At 37.8% G+C, this 21,087-nt stretch overlaps 1 protein-coding gene across 2 annotated transcripts in view; it reads left to right on the top strand.

Annotated features, from left to right (window-relative positions):
- Rap1a (RAP1A, member of RAS oncogene family) overlaps positions 1-21,087 on the top strand; it is a 71,119-nt gene that overhangs the window by 45,689 nt on the left and 4,343 nt on the right. For both annotated transcript variants that reach the window (XM_038311308.2, XM_038311309.2), the window contains exons 2-6: positions 3,969-4,050; positions 8,446-8,514; positions 11,059-11,115; positions 13,471-13,611; positions 15,743-15,886. In XM_038311308.2, the coding sequence (XP_038167236.1) occupies positions 3,994-4,050; positions 8,446-8,514; positions 11,059-11,115; positions 13,471-13,611; positions 15,743-15,886 (468 nt within the window). In that variant the 5' untranslated portion in view covers positions 3,969-3,993. The remainder of the gene's footprint in view (positions 1-3,968; positions 4,051-8,445; positions 8,515-11,058; positions 11,116-13,470; positions 13,612-15,742; positions 15,887-21,087) is intronic.

Raw genomic sequence — 21,087 nt, 5'->3', positions numbered from 1 at the left:
GGGTCTCTTACCTGTTTTCTTTAGATTTTGTTATAATCTTAAATTTTTTTTGTCTCAAATAGTTTTTCTGATTTGTGGTTGCCCTTCATCTATGAGGAGCTTACTTAGTGTTAGCCTCTGACTCATCTATAAAAATGGGAATACACCTGTCTATAACTCCTGTTCCAGGGGATCCACTGCCCTCTCCTGGTTTCCTTAGATACTGCATGCATATGGTGCACAGACACATATGTAGCCAAAACACCTTTATACATAAAATAAAAAATCTTTTTTAAAAATGAGGATAAATGAGAATATAAAGACTGTTGTGAGAATTAAAAATAGTAGCATATAAAGTGCTTAACACAGCATGGCAGACAGTAATCATTGCAGTTCATTTCCTTTTCTTTTATATTCTATTCTAATATTTTTTACCCTTTTCTTGTCCAGGCCCATATTAATATTTCCTCTGGTAAACTGAAGCAGGGATTAGTAATCTTTTCTTTTGAGGTGCTATATAATAAATGTTTTGTGTTTTAGGTCATATAGTCTGATGAAATACAGTTGACATGAATTATCCTTAGATTCTGGGTTAGTGATTTCAACTAACCATGAATAAAAAATTTTAGAAAAAAAATAGCATTTGTACTGAGCATGTGCATTTTTTTATCTTTTTTATCAAATAACACGTGATAGTAACAACTTACATACATTCACATTTTGTCAGGGGTCACAAGTAATCTAGAAATGGTTTAAAGTATATAAGAAGATATATGTAGTCATGCAGATATTATGGTATATAAGGAACTTGAACACCTATGGATTTTGGTGCATGGTGAGCATGCATGGTGAGCCTGAGAAGTGCTCACCAATCCATCCCATACCCCACAAGACCCCTTTCCTTTCCTCCTCAGTTTTTGTGTATATACTCCCTTCCCCAAGTATCCTAGTCTAGGGAATATTAGAAACTTCGAGAAAAGAGGGTTCAAGATGAATGCTTTCAGTGGATAGTTATTATACAGTTTCATATCAGAAAACTGGAGTTTTTGCTATATTGCACTATTAAAATGGTTGTTTTAGAAAGTTAAATCTTGTTCTGGTTTCTGTATGCATTTCCCCTCCCTAAAACATCCTGTGGCCACTTGTCAGGGTGTTTTGTTCTGCTTTGTTTGGCAGTGCTGAGACTCCAACCCAGAGCCGTGTTCAACCAATAAGCTCCAGCCTCTGCCCCATTTGCTAGTTTTAAAATATTGACTCAGGTGTTGTGGTGCATGCCTTAATCCTAGCACTTGGGAGAGAGAGGCAGGTCAGTCTCTGAGTTTGAGGCCAGCCTGGTATAAGTAATGAGTACCAGAATAGCCAGTGCTATATAATAGAGAAACCCTGTCTCAAAAATAAATAAATAAATAAATAATATTGTTGATATCTGTAAACATTGAACCATGGGGTGGGATATGGTATGGCACACACTTTTTTTGCAATTATTTCCTCATTCATTCATTCATTCATTTATTCATTTTACTTCCTGATCGCAGTTTTCCCTCTTCTGTCTTCCCAGTCTCTTCTGCCCACTTCCCCCTGCCTCTCCCATCCACTCCTCCTCCTTTTCTGTTCGGAAAAGGGCTGGTCTCCCACGGATATTGACGATACATGGCATATCAAATTGTAGTAAGACTAAGTACCTCGCCTTGTGTTAAGACCTAGGCCCTCAGCATATACGTGACAGTTGTGTAGCAGAGGCCGTCTCTGACACTTTTACTGGCTTTTGGGACCCTATTCCTCATACAGGGTTGCTTTGCCTAGTCTTAATAAAAAGTGACACACACTTTTAATCCCAGCACTCCAGAGGTAGAGGCAGGCAGATCTCTGTGTCAGAGGCCAGCCTGGTCTACATAGTCTAGATCATGTCATCCTGGGCTGCATAATGAGACTGTCTATGAATGAATAGATGAATAAGGTTAAATATAGAAAGCCGTTTCTAGGAGAGCACCTTTGGGGTCCCTACTATTAAAGTTTAGCTCAAGTGTCTTAAAATTTCTCACCTCATCCAAATACTTGATTTTCTTTAGTGAATTTTATATTTTAGGTTCAATTTTCAGGGAAAACTTTTGTCTTAAAGTTTTTTAGTTTGTGTATTTTTAAAATATAGAAAACAAAATTCAGGATTTATTTGCTTTGACAACCAAGTTATGCTATTTTCTAAGACTAGTTTTGCCGAAGGAAGAATGAAAAAAAAAAGAACTTGAACCGTAACATTAAGGAGTCGAGATTGACTTAAAACTTAAACAGAGTGCCATGTTTATCCTGTCCTCTGTATTTGTCAGTAGTCTTAGCCAAAGTAAGACATTTTCTGGTGCTTGTTGGAAGTGCAGAGATTTCCATAAAAAGACATAGAGTTTGCTTGGAAGAATATAGTGGTTTTCTTCCTTGGCAGTGATGTGTTAGAAGTAACTCTCCCTTTAGAAGGAAAATGTTAACTCCAATTATTCTTACTGATAATTTGTATATATGTACTTGTTGGACAAGCTATTTTATTATTTCTATGGATGTGCCTATATATGTATATCTACAACCAGTATTCTGTATGTGAAAAATGACTTTGAAAGTTGGTTATTTTAACCATTTTGTTAAGGAACAGAAGCTAAATACTCTGTTGTTGGAGAATTCCATCAAATAATTTGATCATCTCTGAATTCTTTCCCTAATTCCTGTTTCCCTAGAAACTCTGGAGGCATTTGGGAAATATAAGCAAGTTCACTGTTGCTGTATTGTGATTACCCCGTGAGAGCTAGTGAGTTCACACATTGTCATAATGATAGCAGTCCCTAAGAGGCTTGGATAAGGATAGAACCGTCTTGGTGCAGGAAACATATGCTTTGTATTTAGCCATCAGCATTGTTCTCAGGTAAATGAGAGCACTATCTAATACGTGCTTAGGATGCCCACATAAGTTTGTCAAGCACGGACTTAGCACACCTCCCCCTTTCCCTTCTTCCTTCTCTGTGAGAACATGGAGTTATTTTCAAGCTTCCTCCTTAGCTTTCTTCTCTTTTCACTGGGTGTTTTTTAGTTGATTTCATCTGCTGCTGTGGTTTTAATTGCTACTGTCTTTCTAGTCCCTTCCAAACTTGAGTTTCAAAACTAGCCATCAAATTCTATTACATACTTTTCCCACAGACTCTCACACGGAATTTCTCCAAGAAATGTTCCTGCTTCAGTTGCAGGTGTCCTATCAGCCACTTTTTTGCTCACGCTAGATAATTAGAAGCTATGCTTGTCTTTTTTTTCTCCCAACAATTATCTCTGGTCAGTTAGAGTCCCATGCCTTCAGAAAGCACTGATCCCTTCTCAGTGTATAGTGTGGCTATACAGGTCTCCATCAGTTCTCACTGAACTACGGACGTGGCTTCCTAACTAATCTCCTTTCCTCAGTATATGTTATATAATATAGACATAGCCATAATAATATTAAAGAGATCACTGTGTCAGGACTGGAGAGATGGCTCAGAGGTTAAGAGCACTGGCTGTTCTTGCAGATAACTCAGGTTTGGTTGACAGCACCTACATGGTAGCTTACAACCATTAATAGCTACAGTTCCAGGGGATCTGGTGCTCTCTTCTAGCCTCTATGGATATCAGGCACACATGTAGTACACAGACATGCAAGCAGTCAGAATACTCTTGCACATAAAAAATGAAATTTAAATTTAAAAAACAGTTTTATCTCTTTGAGTGAATAGATAAAATGTAAACTATATTAGACTTAATGATTGATACCTAGTCGGAGGTCATCTTCAGTAAAATAAAGTGTCTGGCACTGGTCCTATAAAGCTATTATTAAAAACTATTTGATTTTTGCTCAGTAACCCTAGTGCTCTGGCTAGATGACGTCAAGGGAAAATCTTTTAAGCAAAACCCTATATTTGATCTACATTCTTAAGTTGTTTTGTATGTTTGTGAATTTTTATTTTCATCTTTTTGTTTTTCAGGTTGTCAGTATTTAAAGAACACATCATGCGTGAGTACAAGCTAGTGGTCCTTGGTTCAGGAGGCGTGGGGAAGTCTGCTCTGGTAAGTTAGCCACCCAGACACAACTCATCAGTGTCAGCACCCAGGATGTGGGCATTGCTTGTTTTCATGCTGCTAGTCACTAAGGAAAAGGGAAACATTCTTTACAAACCTGCTGTCTGTAGCCAAAGATGTGTAGCTCTGTACTGTCTAGTCACTCACCTACTCTCTTGTCTGCCAGCTACTTATTGGCCACTAGTATTTGTGAGTCAAAGTGGAATATAATTTTTTTCTTTTTTTTCTTTTTTTGGTTTTTCGAGACAGGGTTTCCCTGTAGTTTCTAGAGCCTGTCCTGGAACTAGCTCTTGTAGACCAGGCTGGCCTCGAACTCAGAGATCCGCCTGCCTCTGCCTCCCGAGTGCTGGGATTAAAGGTGTGCGCCACCACCGCCCAGCTGGAATATAATTTTTATTGTCAAGGAAGTTTACGTTCTACTGGGGAAAAGTGTTACAGATTCTTCTCCTTTGCCTGACTCCAAGCTTGCATGGAATAAAAGCTACTTTTTGTTTTATATGAGGTACCATCCAGCCTCTGGGGTCACAACAGCAAATAAAAAGTCTTTCATGGAGCTTACTGTGTAGCAGAAGGGGAGATGTAATAATACCAATTAAACAAAACTACTTGGTGCTCTCAAACAAAAATTCAGACTTTTAAGGGAGTGACGTACAACTGACCTGAGCTTTGACAACTTCAAGAAAGGCCAGAATAGCCAGGCATGAGGTGACAGGGGGTGGAGCCCAGCTGACTTAAAGACTACTATGCAAGAGCTTGTAAGTAAGGTCCAAGAACAGTAAGACATAGAATGTCTTGAGGGAATTAACAGTGAATTAGCTAAATGTTTTATTTAACAAGTGGACTTTAAACTGTGTAGTTTGGAAAAGTGGGAGAAAGTTGGAAGGATATTAAGCACACTAGCTTGCTTATGTGTGCTTGGATTAGGGCCATGATAGTGAAGAAGAGACATGCAGGTTCTTGAAAATTAAATAGGAAGTAGACTTGAACTGCTGGGCTGGTGGGGATTAAGGATGAAGGAATAGAAACAGAAAAAATAGAAAGTTTTATACTAATGAGATACTCAAGTTACTCAAGTAAAATACATCAAATACACAAATGAATCTTTAAGAGTGATAGGATTTTAGTTGCCAGTAATGAAAATTCCATTACTGTTAGCCTGTTACGAGTATAAATTAACACCTCAGTGGAAATGATTTTTCAAATGCATGTAATTTGACGGGAAAGTAGAACAGCTCTAATGGGCTAGACTTGAACTTGGTAATCCTCCTGCCTCAGTTCCCCAAGTGCTAAAATTACAAACATATATTGTAACACCTGGCTTTACATGTAATTTTCAGTTCAGCAATTTCTTTCTGGACATTTTATCCCAATGTGCAAAATGATCACATCAAAAGTATCTATTGCAACATTTGAAATAATGATAAGAAATTTGAACTGCCAATCAGCTAGTTAAGTAGCTTTTAATATGCTTTCAGGATGGATTACTATACAAAAGCATAAACAGTTTTATATGTACTGACCTATGATATCTAAGATGTATCATATATAGGGAGGAAAGTTACTAATTAGGCTACTGTAGATGGAACGGCGGAGGGCCGCTTCCCACCACCTGGCTAGCTTTACCCAAAATAATTACATGGAAACTGTATTCATTTAAACACTGCTTGGCCCATTAGTTTCAGCCTCTTATTGGCTAATTCTCACATCTTGCTTTAACCCATATTTAGTAATCTGTGTAGCACCACGAGGTGGTGGCTTACCAGGAAAGATCTTAACCTGTGTCTGTCTCTGGTTGGAGAATCATGGCAACTGCCTGAGGCGTCTGCCTGACTCTGCTTTCTTTCTCCCACAATTCTGTTCTGTCTACTCCGCCTACCTAATTTTCTGTCCTATTAAAGGGCCAAGGTAGTTTCTTTATTAACCAATGAAGGTAACACATAGACAGATAACCCTCCTCCATCAGACTACCATTTATTTTTCAAAAAGCTATAGTTACTGGGGCTTCAGAAATGACTTAATACTTAAAGAGAAAATACTGTTCTCGAAGAGGACTTGAATTTAGTTATCAGTACCCACATTGAATGGCTCACAACAACTTGTAAATATATCTCTACAGGATCCTGTGCCCTCTTCTGGCCTCCATAAGCTCACACACATGTAAACATATATATATATGGTTGAAGTGACTTTTTCAAAAAGAAATACATGTAAACAGATTGGGTAGATGGAAACAAGGATGGTAATCGGATAAGAAAAAAAAAAACTAAATTCTATAGGCACAAACAAGATTGTCCAGGGAGAGAATAAGGAGAGAAAACCCAAGGCTGAGTTCTGAACCATTGTCAACTCTTAGAGGATAGATAGGATTAAAATATCCAGCGCTGAAGAAGGTGTCTTATACTGTGATTGAGGACATAGATGTGTCTGCTTTACTGCTCAGAAGTCAAGGGAGAAAGGGGATTGGTGCATAGGGATGCTTGCCCGTCATAAAAGAAGATTTGGTTTGGTGATGTTGCCACAACCATGCTGGCTAGAGTTGAATACTGAAAACTGAGGAAATGGAATTACCATGTAGACAGTTAAGGTCTGATTATGAGAGCAAACAGAGAAAGGAGGAGAAGCTAGAGGGGATATGGGGTTAAGAGGAGTTTTCTGTTTTGTTTGGGGACTGGAGGTAGCAGAGCATGTTTGTATCTTGGAAGCAGTGATCCAGTGGAAAAGAAGATAATGACATAGGAGGGAGAAGGGGGGGCAGATCCAGTATGGAAACCAAAGGAATAAAATGAAAATTGATATGAATGAATGTGATACCCTTGAGAATCAAGAGGACAAGATTCAGAGGAATAGTGAAAGGTCACTCTGTGAAAAAGAAGTGGTCAGTGTGAGGTGGTTGTTGATGTTTACAGGGACCAGTAACGTCCAGCTGAGGGACAGTGCTTGGGCTTTCGGGCTAAGTACTTGTAGTAGTGGAGGACAAGTACATCTTAGTACTGGGGTCTCACGCACCTTGTGGGCCTCATGTGCTGGGCCATATTCTGAGAGCCTCTTTTCTAGGCTACATTTGTTAGAAAGCTGTATCAGACTTTTTCCTATCTAAATTATGTCATAATAAAAAAGTGATTAAACCCTTGATTAAAAATAGGATTAAAGGACTGTGGACCCAAGGAGATGCCTTAATGGGTAAGAACTCCTGCTGTGTGAGCATGGGGACCTGAGTGTAAATCCCCAACCTCATACAGAAACCTGGTGTGGTCATGTGCAGATCTGTTACCCCAGTGGTGGGTGGGCGAGTGTGTGTGTGTGTGTGTGTGTGTGTGTGTAGGAGAAATAAGACAGGGAGTGATAGAGTAGGACACCTAAAGTTTTGCTGTGGTTATATGCTTAAGTTCCTTTAAATAATTTAAGTGTAGATGACCTTAGTCTGTATATTTGCCTTTGTTTACAGGTAGGAATATTCCAGACCCTGTTTTAAAACTTCCTAGAGGCCAAGCGATGGTGGCACATGCCTTTAATCCCAGCACTTGGGAGACAGAGGCAGGTGGATCTCTGTGAGTTCATGGCCAACCTGGTCTACAAAGAGAGTTCCAGGACTGCCAGGACTGTTACACAGAGAAACCCTGTCTTGGGGGGAGGGGAGGAGAGACCTTCTCAGAATTATCATTTATACTTGCCATTAATTTAATAATTGATAAATGTTCTTTTTAGTATATGTTCAGACATGTCCATTCAGTATACTGCAGATGAAAGCACAGTGTTCTCCCTGTCATTCTGTCCCAAGGCCCTCAGTTGATTCCTGAAACTGTATTCAGATATATATACTACCTAGTTATCTTTTTCTGGTGTATCTGAGGGTAGTCTGTTATCTGTGACTATGTAGTGTTTTCCACTGGAAAGAGTAAAGCTTAGGAATCAGAAAGATGATGTGTTGTAAGGTCAGCTGGCAAATCGTGTAACTTAAGTGTGATTACAGTCTAAAATTGAAGCAAACAGATGTTCAATAACACTAAATTTCCTCTTTTTCCTTACAGTTTAAAAAATATAAACATTTAGAACCTTCGTCTCTTTTTAGACAAGAAATTACATTTGGATAGTTTTATTTTTAATGAACTAGAATCTTGCTAAGGTGTAATATAATCATGTTTAGCAATGTAGCAGATGTATTGATAAGTTTTTAACATGGCCATCTCTTTTTGTAATAAATATCTTCTTAGTTTTGTATACATTCTTATTGAAAAGTAATACTAATGCTTAGCATTTGTGTTTATTCAGAATTTAACACAATTTCATTTATTCTTTACAGTTTGTAAGGTTAAGTAACACTTAGGAACATTTGATTTTTCATTTCAAGTCGTTAACTCTAGTTTGTTTGTTTTCTCCTCTCAGACAGTTCAGTTTGTTCAGGGAATTTTTGTTGAAAAATATGACCCAACGATAGAAGATTCCTACAGAAAGGTAAAATGTGAAACTGTGTGCACTTATGAGTGGTCCTCACAGCTTTCAGAATTGGTTCATGGTGTTGCTTTAAAGACATTTTGAGAAATGACAAATCTGCTGTGTCTGTTTTTAGAAGTTTCACCTGGATAAAGCATTCTTCACTGAACGTGTTTAGGAGAGCATTTTATGTGCTGCTGCTACTTCTGCTGCTTAGTATTCCTCCCTCCCCTCCCTCCCTCCCCCCTCTCTTCATTTTCTTTTTTGTTTCTCAAGGTAGGGTTTTTCTATATAGCCCTTGCTGTCCTGGAACTCACTCTGTAGAACAGACTAGCCTGGAACCCACAGAAGTTCACCTGCCTCTGCCTCCTAAGTGCTGGGGTTAAAGGTGTGAGCCACCATGCCTGGCTAATGGTTCATTCGATGTGTAATAGCACAGCGGGAGTACCTGTTATGTTTACAGAATCTGTGGAGCATGTATGGGAAGGGACTGTAATGCAAACTGTGGAACTCTGCTGGTAAGAGTGTGGCATTAGAGCTTCATTGGTTGTGCCAAATTTTCACTTCGCTGCAGCCTATTGATAAGAGAGAGACAGCAGCTGTACATGGTGTAGGCACAAATAATGTGGGTCTCTCTTTTCCCTTAATTTTGTGGTGAACCCCAAATTTCTCCTAAAGAAGTGAAGTTGGCCAGGCATGGTGTATACACATTTAATCCCAGCACCCAGTAAACAGAGGCAGGGAGATCTCTGCAAGTTCAAGGCCAAACTAGACTACAAAGACCCTATCTTTAAAAAAAGAAAGAAAGAAAGGAAGGAAAGAAGGAAGGAAGGAAGGAAGGAAGGAAGAAAAGAAAAGGAAAGAGTAATCTATTTTTAAAAGAAGCAAAATAGTTGGTCTTGACAAAAAAAAAAGGTTCTAAAACTAGATAGAACCATGAGAAACATATCCAGGTGTGAGTCATATGGCAGAATACCGTAAAAGAGCCAAGGCTCTCGTTCCAAAGACTAATCCTTTCATTTCAGCAGAGAGGCAAGCTTGCTCTGTTAAATATCTGTTTTTAGAATCTGTCTTTCATAGTACTATAACATTTGTTGAATTAAGGTTTTTAGGAAATATTAGCCGAGTGATTTCATTCTCTTCCAAATTAACACAGCCGTGCTCTAGTTTCTTCTGAAACTACAGGCATGGTTCCATATTTTCTGAAGGCTCTGGCACAGATTTTCCTCTTAACTGTTTGCCCCACATGGGATGGGGTCATGAGTTTGTGGCCCCACCAGAGGCATTCCTCCTCATCACTCTGGCAGGGAGGCGAGCTCAGAAGAGCTTGTAGGGCGATGTTTTTATTTGTAGGAGATGATGTTGCTGCTCTTCTCAAGTTTCTCCCAAATAAATAGCTAGTTAAGTCTTTAAGCAAGATCTGTCCCTAACATACTGAAGAACTAATTTTCTTAGTCCCTTCTATAATAATTTTCCACAGAGTTGCTAATTGATATTTTCTTTAGGCCAGTCTTCTTTTAGAAGACTGGAGAAATGGAATTAGTATATTTATATTTCATGTTCTACAGTTTTTTTCCCTAGAGAGCCCTAAAAGTCTTAAGGGATATGTACATTCTTAAGGAATAAGTAGCTCATTGCTATCTATTTTAATGCTTCTGAGTTTTCCTTATGTTGCAAATTTTGTGAATATTTTAGCAAAATTTTTAACAGCTTAGATATAGAAAGTTGGCCAAATTTCTGTTTCTTAAAATCTTCTTTTATTCAATGTTACCCATTTAAGATGGTACAAAGCCTGACACCTCTGCTTGGAGATAGTGTCTCTCTGTGTCACTCATAGGGCCTTAAACTCGAAATCTTTCTGTCTAGCCTCCCAGTGCTGAGATTATAGGTAAAGAACCCATACCCAGCTTGGGTTCTTTAATTCTTAGCTTTCCATGACAATCATATATAGATCTCATATATAAATCTGTCACAACTATGTATCACATATGTGCCATAATTTTCATTTGGTTAGAATTTTTTTCTGTTAAAACTGTATGTACCATTTTTCTTGAATTACAAAACCTGGCTCTTTTTTTTTTTTTTTTTTTTTGCCTTCCAATAAGAACAAATGAGCATCATTATAGCAGTCAGAAAATACCCATGCCCGGGCTGGAAAGATGGCTCAGTAGTTAAGAGCATTGCCTGCTCTTCCAAAGGTCCTGAGTTCAATTCCCAGCAACCACATGGTGGCTCACAACCATCTGTAATGAGGTCCGGTGCCCTCTTCTGGCCTGTAGGCATAAACGCAGACAGAATATTGTATACATAATAAATAAATAAATGTTAAAAAAAAAAAAGATTGAGACCTTCTATTTAAAAAGAAAAAAGAAAAAAAGAAAACACCCATGCTCAACTTTAACCACCCTGCCTTTGGAGTGATGCTGGTGTGCTCAGAGACCCTCCCTGTTCTTTATTGTGGTACTAAGTAGAAGAACACTTGGTAGTTGTTAATAAGTATTTTGAAGAGGTAAAAGGGAAAACATGTTGATGTTACTTTTTTTTTTCTTCTTTGCTCCCCCACAGCAAGTTGAAGTAGATTGCCAACAATGTATGCTGGAAATCCTGGATACTGCAGGAACAGTAAGGATTCTTTCCTTTTCATGTAACAAGTTTTAGTGTGTGAGCAGGTTTTGCTTTCTAAATAATTCTCTGTGTAAAGTGGTTATTCTGATTTTTTTTAATTCTCTAAATGTAAGGTTTCATAAATTTTCTTGGATATATAAAATTGTTTTGTGATGTGATTGATGCTCACATATCATAATGGAATTGTGTTTGAAGTTCATCTGCAGAATGAAGTTTTTGGGGGGAGGGAGTATTTTTATATTGAAGTAAGGTATGCTGATATATATACACACACACACACATGCATACATATACATATATGGTATTTAAGGGCTGGAGAAATGGGTCAGTGGTTAACAGCACTAGCTGCTCTTACAGAGGATCCAGGTTCAATGCGCAGCACTCATATGGCAACTCACAACTGTCTGTAACTCCAGTTCTAGAGGATCCAACACCTTCACACTGGCATAAATGCAGGCAAAACACCAATGTACAATAGATAGATAGGTAGGTAGGTAGGTAGGCAGGCAGACAGACTGGTTGATTTGCTTGGGAGGAAGGATATTTAAATTCAGAATTTTGTTAAGATAGGTATTCCCGAGCTGTTGTGATGGCCTTTAATCCCAGTACTCGGGAGGCAGAGACAGGCGAATCTCTGTGAGTTTAAGGCCAGCCTAGACCACAAGAGCTAGTTCCAGCATAGCTAGGACTAGAGAAACCTGTCTCAAAAAACCAAAGAAATAAAAAAATAGGTATTCCCCTTCGTAGTCTAACCTTCCTTAGCAATCTAGTTAACTGGTTTCTGCAGTTTCTCAAATACTGTATGTTTCTCCCTGAGCCATGTGTATTTGTTGATCTCTGCCTGAGACTCCTTATAAGAGCATACATTAACTTCTTCCTTCTTGCCCTCTTGTTACCTATAAGTACCTTCCCTCTAAAATGTAAACTTCTACTCCACCCCCTCCCCACAAAAAGAGAAACCTCTTTCTCAGCTTGGTTTTTTGGTTTTTTGTTTTGTTTTGTTTTTGTGGGTTTTTTGGTTTTTTTTTTTGGTTTTTTTTTTTTTTTTTTTTTTTTTTTTTTTTTCAAGACAGGGTTTCTCTGTGGCTTTGGAGCCTGTCCTGGAACTAACTCTTGTAGACCAGGCGGGCCTCCTCTGCCTCCTGAGTGCTGGGATTAAAGGTGTGTGCCACCACCGCCCAGCTCAGCTTTGTTTTTTTCTGTAACATTACTTCATACTTTATTTTTGTTTATTTCCCTGTATATTCCTGAGAGATTTTGCCTCTTGTATTGACCAACATATCTCCTGCAGAAGCAGTTGTTGAGTAGATGATCTTGTAGAGACTGTCCTTAGGAGGAAGGTTGGGATTCTCGGTAAGAGATTGAAAAAACTGCAGCAGTACAGAATTTACTCTTGATTAGTAAGTGGCATACGCCATAATCTCAAGAGAACATGGAAGGAATGCTAGTGCTCAAATTTCTAATTAAGTTTATAAATGAAAAATCCAGAAAAATATGCAAAAAAGACTAAACTTGAAGGTTAAGGATGTGGGTGAGTGTTAGCACAGCTGACATCTTGCAGTACAAATCGAGTGCAATGGACAGCTGGAACATCTAGAACTACTTTGATATAGTAGACATAACTGAGGTTTGACAATGGGAATCAGCAAGCCAAAGAAGCAAAAAGTTTATGAAGCTTTGTGGATTTGTATGTTTAATGATAAAGCAGTTAAAAAATTTGTTTTTAATATTCTGCTTTTTGTGACTTCTTTAATACTGCATATAAAATGCAATGACTTTTTAGATAAGATTCTGTTCTGTATTATTATCTGTAATTATAAAATACAATAATGATTCTCCAAAGACAAGAAAGTGGGTTTTAAGCAAGCAGAAGTCATTTTAATTTAGTGAGCCTATAGCTGTGTGACCAGCGTTAGTGGCTAGCGAGTCTGAAGAAGATAGTCACTGTACTATCCTCAGGTCTTTTCTAAGAATCTGAAATGCAGCAAGCAGGGAAATAATATATGAAAAAGTTCTTTTCAAGGGTTGGTAATGTACTGATTGTCAAGATGATAAAACATCAATAGAAAGATAGTTGGATGTTTATAATTCAGTACCAGATCTGCATTTTGGATTGTTTCTACTTGAGTGGTGATCATATTATAAATCTTCCAAGTAAAATCAATTAAGGTTTGTATATTAAAGGAATTGTGTCAACAAACACAAACATTCATCTCAGTTTCTAGAAACTAGTATGAAATCTTATGACAATATATAATCTAAAATATTATTTGAGATTTATTCTGTTTAAAATCATTCCAGCATCCATTAAAAAACTGTATATTTATAACTTGGATCTTTTTTATACTACAGGAACAGTTTACAGCAATGAGGGATTTGTATATGAAGAATGGCCAAGGATTTGCACTAGTTTATTCAATTACAGCTCAGTCTACGTTTAATGACTTACAGGACTTGAGAGAACAGATTTTACGGGTTAAAGACACAGAAGATGTAAGTATTTTTCTCTCTTTAAAACATATTGCCATCTCTCCATAGTCAAAAAGTGTCTGCTTTCCCATCAGTATAAGGTTTGGAAGGTGTCCAATGTGCCAAAAAAACAGGCTCTGAAATAAATTTTGACTTTCAAAATTAACCTACAAATTATATGCTGAGATGTATAGAATATGAGGTGTGTATGGCAAAGTGAGCATTGCCGCGTGGATAGAAGGACAGGAAAGCTGAGTCAGAAAACTTCACAGAAGAAGGAAGAAGTGGGACTCAAGTTGAGCTTTGAATGTGAGAAGTAGTGTTCACAGAACCATAATTAATGTTTGTTTTTCTAATATTCTATCATACATGTTCTTTGGGTTGCTTTAGTGTTTTAACACATTATCTTGCTATAAGTACATATGTATGTATACACACACGCACGCACACATGCACACACAAACACGCCCAGGCTAGTTTTGGGCACTTAACCTTCCTATCTCCATCTTCTTTTTTTGTGTTGGGAGGTGGTTTTTTGAGACAAGGTATCTCTGTATAGCCCTGGCTGTCCTCAAACTCACTCTGTAGACGAGGCTAGTTTCAAACCTACAGGGATCTGTCTGCCTCTGCCTCCTGAGTGCTGGGATTAAGGGCATGCCCCATGACAGCCCAGTTCCCTCCTTCTCAGTACTGGGTTTATAGGCATGCACCACATTTGTTGGTAGCATATACCCTTTTCTTATCTTTTGTAAAATATGGAACATATTTTACATATAAAATATGAAACATATTTTACACATTTCCATCAATTTGAGGTTATAGAAAAGTTCCTTTTTGATTATAAAAACTAGGATAGAAATTTTCAGTTACACCTTTCTGGTTTTGTGTGTTCTCTGATGGGAACTATTCATCTGCTCAGGACCTTAACCTTGATAATGTTGTAGATAGGCGGAATTTGTGCCATATGACCACATGACTGTCCTTATGAATGGTTAGTGAGTTAGTGAATTCCGGTAATGTTAATCCCCTTTATTCCGTCAGTAAAGGACAAGAGTTTGAGTGAAGATGCCTGTCTAACCTGTCTGAGTGGAGGATTCACCTGGTCTCTTACACTCTTTCTTTTGTGTAGTCTTGTTGTCTTACAACCTCCTGACTTTGTTCTCTGAACTTTTAGCTGAGGAGCCTAATACAGTTTGTTAGCTGTGAAAGTGGATGTTGTGTTTCAGGATAGTCAAGCATCTGTGGTGTAGAGTAAAAGGGAAGACACAGCTGCTTAGTGACTTTTTAAATACGTGTGTGTCTGTGTATTCCGTGTGGTGAAGCTAGAAGAGGACATTGATTCCCTAGAACTGGAGTTAGAGGTGATTGTGAGCTACCTGACATGAGTGTTGGGAACTGAGCTCAGTCCTCTGAAAGAACAGCAGGTGCTCTTGACCACTGAGCCATCTCTCCAGCTCCTATTTTTATTCTTAATCCTCCTTACTGTTTCACTTACAGTCTTTAAGTCTAATATTAGACAGAAAAAGCTAATAATTAGATATAGAAGCTGCTAATAATGTCACAATTTTTTGGCATTTATTAGACCTGTGAGATGAAGCGTTTAAACCACTTAGGGTAAATGAATATAGTGTTTCATGTATTATAGGGAATTCCTTTTACTTCAGATTTTTCTACTTGAAATTTAGCTCTTTATAGTAATCCACATAAGAATTTTAGGATCATTAAGGGATGGAGAGATGCCTCAGTGATTAAAGTACTTGGCACTTTTCCAGAGGACCAGGGTTCAATCCTCAGCATCCACATGGCAGCTTACAACCATCTGTAGCTCTTTTGGCCTCCCTAGGTACCACACATGAGTATTGTTCACAACATTCATATAAAAAATTGAAATTAAGAAAAAATGGGATCATTTCCTTTAAAATAATTTGGTATATGAATCTAGTAGGAGTTCTTCCTATTTTGACTTCCTTCCTTCCTTCCCTCCCCACCTTCATTTCTTCTTCCAAACAACCATGACACACAGCACCCTTTTTAAAGCACTTTAGAGCATACAATTGTAGACTGGTATGTTTCTGTTGTTATCAGGTAATTGCTTATTTGTCAGAAGAGGATAAGTAACAAGTATTTAATTCATTTGTTTTTTTCCTTCCTGTAGGTTCCAATGATTTTGGTTGGCAATAAATGTGACCTTGAAGATGAGCGGGTAGTTGGCAAAGAACAAGGCCAGAATTTAGCAAGACAGTGGTGTAACTGTGCCTTTTTAGAATCTTCTGCAAAGTCAAAGATCAACGTTAATGAGGTAACCTACAACTACTGGACAATCTAAACAAGTCCCTTTTTATTTTCCACAGCCAGGATTTTTAAGAAAACATAATTATCTCTGTAATAGTTATTTATCCAGTTAAATATAACACATAGGTGGTAGAGTCCAATAGGAAAGGACAAAAAAATTAAGGTTGCTATTATAATGGTCTTTTGTTATATATAATACTATCATAGAATTCTGTTTTATTCTTGTTTCACTTTTGATGCATGCCTAAAATTGTGGGGTGTGTGTATAAGTGGACAAGTAATTCAGGCCATTCTGCCCTTTCAGGCTGATAGTCCAGATGCACACAGCTGATTCAAGCCCTCCACCCACTATCTTAAGACACGTGGGACAGAAAGCTTTTCAGATAGGCTATGTGCCTCAGTTTAAAGAGCCATAGTTGGCTGGGCCCCTAAAATTTTAGTGCAGTTCCCAAATTGCTACCACCAATCAGGTAAACCCATGACATTCCTTTTGCTTTTGGAATTTTGCCAAAAGCCTTTGAAAAAGGAAAGAAATGAGGGCAGAGTGGCAGAGTAAGGCTCTGGCCCTTCTCTGGCCCAGGGAAGCATCTTAGGTAACTAGACAGGTGAGAATGAGTGGGTTAGGTCATCATGGCTGGGGTTTCACTCACTGTTCCTCTCTGGCCTCTAATTTGTAAGTCATTTTTCATGACTATGCTTGTAGACTATTATTGAACTTTTAAGATGGCTAAATTATTTTAAACATCTGGCAAGGAAAAAAAATCAACTTACTACAGATTCTGTTTCTTACAAATAATAGAGAATGCTAAAGCTTTTTTTTTTTTTATAGGAGAAACCACTTTTAACAAATAAAAAAAAATCTGTTAATAAAATCTGTTAATTCCATTTCTCTGGCAAACATATTGAGTACCTGTTGTATGCCTGGTACTTTATTCTGCACCCAGGTGACAGTAATCCAGGCAGAACTATTTCTACCCTTAAGAAGTTTACATCCTAGTTGGGGAACGAGTCCTGCTGAGCACTTCCATATCAGTTATTTGTTATTCACTGCCCAGTGAATGAGAAGAAATGGATAGCCATCCAGCCACCCATTCATCTTTCTTTGTTGTGAAATTGAAATTTCCTAGAGGTTGTTTTTTAAAATGTAGCTCTAATAAAAATGTATTGTTTAGTATAGTATTATTTGAAAGAATAAGGGAGCAAGAAAAGGAGCCCTGGTATGGTAGCATACACTTGTAACCTCAGCACGCTGGAAGCCAAGGCAGGAGAATGAGTTCTAGACCAGCCTGGACTATCTATAACAAGACCCTAACTAAAATGAACAAATAATATTTTAATGAAGACTACATTACAGTTGGTGAGTGCCCTTGAATAGTAGAATTGTGGTACAATGTCACCTTCTGTAATATGGTTGGCCTTTGGAATCTGGTTCCTTACTGTCTCCATCACTGCTGTCCCATCTATGAAGTTCATCAAGTATGCTGCAGCTGAGTTGGACCAGAGTCCACCACACAAGACCTTTTCCTGTAGGAGCCTGAGTTTAGTAGGGAGGAAGTAGGTAGTCTTCCTCTTTAATCATTACATGATTATGGACACCTACACAGGCTATTAGAGCTCCCTTGATTGCAGTTTCTAGAAAAATCTAGAAAAAAAAAAAAGCGGAGTTGACTTTTTCACAGCAGTCTTGCTAAAGTTCGTGTAGGGGTTTAGAAAACAATGTAAAATGTCATAGTCATTTTATAGTAAGACCACACAGGCTGCATGCTAGACAAGAGCATATAATTTGAAGTGTTTCATTTTTTAAAAGATTTTACTCTTCATAGCCTTAAAATTCAACTGCAGAATTCCTTGGATAGTTCACAGTTGTTCAGACAGTTTTTGCTGCTTTATAAATGCTTGTGTGGTTTCTGAATGCATGAAAATAGAGGAATAATCATTTCACAAGATTCAGCTCTTGACTTTAAATTTGCAAACAGACAAGAATACTGTGCTTGGCCAGAGCTTCTAATCTCTGTATTCTGCAGGTAGTAAATGGTGCACTGGAGTTACCTCCATCTTAGCTCCAAATTTCTTTTCTTTCTTTCTTTTTTTTCTTTTTTCTTTTTTTTTTTTTTTTTTTTTTTTTTTTTTTTTTTTTTTTTTTTTTTTTTTTTTTGTGCTGAGGCTGGAGTAATGATTGGAATAAAGACATCCCAATTAGGAATGGGAGAGGGGTTGAGAAACTCTATTCTGTGTTCCCTCTAGATTTTTCTATAGTTCAGAGAGATGAGGAAGAACCTAGGCTGGGGACTTTCAGCATTTCTAACCAAATATTATAGTTCGAACTTGCCCTCATCATTGAACCTTCTGCTGCTGTGAGGTAGGCAATATTTTCCAAAGAAATAATTTAGAATAATACTACAAACAGTCAGTTACCTGTCTCTGTAATGTGTGCCAGAAACTGCACATTGACTGGTATGAAGAAACTGAAATAGGAACTGCGTATGTGTCTCATTAATTTACTGTTCTGGTTTATCTTTTTGTTATTCTGTATCATAGCTTGCATGTTAAGCCTTATGTACTAATGAGAACTTTTTCCTGACTCATATACATTTAAGTTCTTAAAGGCTTCAGAATTGTGGAAATAGCTACCATTTTGCTTATAAATGCTGTAGTTTTAACCTTCTCTTAGAAATAAGATTATAGAGAGTAGAGTATTTTTAGGAAATGGGATTTAGATGGAAAGGACAAACAGAAAATAATATATTTATTTATAGCTTTGTAATTAATCTGTTCTTTTTTTCTTTTCAACAGCTTAGTCTTGTAATCTCTGAGTCATTTGAAAAAGTAACATGATTATCATCTTAAAGAAATGTAGCATGTCATCTTTTTAAAAAAAATGCACAGGCTAGACTATAGCTCAGTGGTGGAAGACTTGCCTAACATACAGAGGCCCTGGGTTTAATTTCCCACTATAGCAAAGGAAATAAATATAAGTCACTAATGTTAAAATCTCTTGCTTTTGGACTTTACTTAATCTAAGAACAAGAAAAGTAGTCTGTTTATTCTTCATTTAAATTCACTAGTTAACATTTTGCCACATATTTATAGAAATCACTTTTTTTTACTCTTTTATATTTTAGTGTGTGTTTCCTTCGATCAGAGCTATTCTCAGGCTGTAAAGGTTTCTCCGTGGTTAAAGCTCATAGGACTTTATGAAAGGCCGTGAGTTCAGGTCCAGCCCACGGCTCACAACCTCCTTTAAGTCTAGCTGCAGTTGATTTAACACTTCTGAACTCCTCAGATATCCACACAGATACATAAATATGAAATAAAAAAATCAATAAAAAATTTTAAGGACATTTTTGAACAAAACCACAACTATTACAATCATACAGCTAAAGCAAAACTCAGCTATAGAGCATTTGCCTGCATGAGCAAGGCCTGAGTTCAGTTCCCAACACTGCAAAATAAAAGTAAGTCAGGAAACTTGCCTTCTACACTGTTTTGTTTATTTGTAGTTTTATTATGTTAATCATTCCAATGTGTTAAAAGACCGCGTCAGCTGAGTCTGGTTCCTTGCTATAATAATGCAGACACTCACTTGTTGACTGAGGTTTCTGTCCTGCCCAATTCCTGCAGTCCTTAAGTCTCAAAGAAATCACACAGAGGTCAACATTAATTATAAACCGATTGACCCAGTATCTCAGGCTCTTCTTAACTAATTCTTACAATTTATATTAGCCCATAATTCTTGTCTATGTTAGCCATGTGGCTTGGTACCTTTTTCGGCGAGGCAGTCACATCTTGCTTCCTCTGCAGCTGGGTCAGACTGTGGGCTGCGCTTCCTTCTTCCCACATTCTCATTGCCCCTCCTCTACTTCTGCCTGGTCGTCCCACCTATACTTCCTGCCTGGCTACTGGCCAATCAGCATTTTATTAAAAATAATACAAGTGACAGGATAAAAGACCATTGTTCCACAGCACTCACTAATGGCCTGAGATGAAAATAAAGGCCCTCACCATCATCATCTGAGTAACTCTTGCAGAGTTGGCTTTAAGGAACACAATAGGGATGGACTGGTAACATCTCAACACATGCCAGAGTTAATAACCCACTTTTATGAAATAAGAAGTATTATGTTTTTGTACTTGATGATTTTTTACTCTTCCAAAGATGAATCTCCAAGATTATTACTATACTCTTTGTGCCTTCAAATCAAGGATTAGTGGACTTTTCCTGTCTGTCATGTTGTTGTCTTGTTTGCTTTGACTGGGGAGGTGCACACCTTTAATCCCAGCACTCAGGCGGTAGAGGTCAATGAACCTCTTGAGTTCAGGGCCAGCCTGGTCTACAAAGTGAGTTTCAGGCTATCCAGGGCTGAATAGTGGAGCCTGACTTTAAAATACAAATCCTTAAGGGGTGGACAGATCATGTACCTGATCTTGTGTTATCTGAACAGAGACATGCTTTTTCCTGTCCCAGCCTAAAATGTACATCATCGTCATCAAATGCAAATTAAGGGAAATTCTTTTTAATACATTTATTAAACTTTTTCTGAATGACAAAACCGTGGAAGACAAAGACTAAAGAACTGTTCCCAAATTTAAAAAACTGAAAGCAGTTCTTGAGGTAGTATTGTCTATAACCCCAGTACTTGGGAGATGGAGGCAAGAGGATCAGGATTTTAAAGCCCACCTTGACTAATCAATGATTTTGAAGCCAACATGGGCTTGAAATGAAACCCTGTCTCAAACAATAAGGAAATAATAACAGACAGACAGACAAGTGCTACATTATCAAGAAACAAAATGCAGTGTGGCTCCTGGTAGATTTCTGCCCAAGAGGAAAGGAACTTTTTAGGGCCTCATTGAGATAATTGACAAAATTGGAATTTACACTGAAGATACTACAAAAAAATGTGTTGATGTTTAAATGTCTTGTTAGGATCAGCATTATGCTAAGATTATATAAGAGTGTACTCTTGCTGGGTGAGGTGGCTCACACCTTTGATTCCAACACTTGGGAGGCAGAGACAGGTGAATCTCTCAGAGTTTGAGGCCAATCTGGTGTATAGCACGAGTTCCAAGACAGCCAGGGCTACACACAAAAACCTTGTCTTGAAAAACAAAACAAAAGAGTATATTGTTCTGGGAGATACATGCTTAGCCCTTTAAGGATATATGCCACTATCATATGGTTCATAATTATTACTTGGATATAGGAAG

Source organism: Arvicola amphibius, chromosome 14, assembly GCF_903992535.2.
Source record: "Arvicola amphibius chromosome 14, mArvAmp1.2, whole genome shotgun sequence".
In the NCBI taxonomy this organism is placed as follows: domain Eukaryota; kingdom Metazoa; phylum Chordata; class Mammalia; order Rodentia; family Cricetidae; genus Arvicola; species Arvicola amphibius.
Note: the sequence above shows the minus strand (reverse complement) of the source record. Positions and strands in the feature narration are given on the sequence as shown.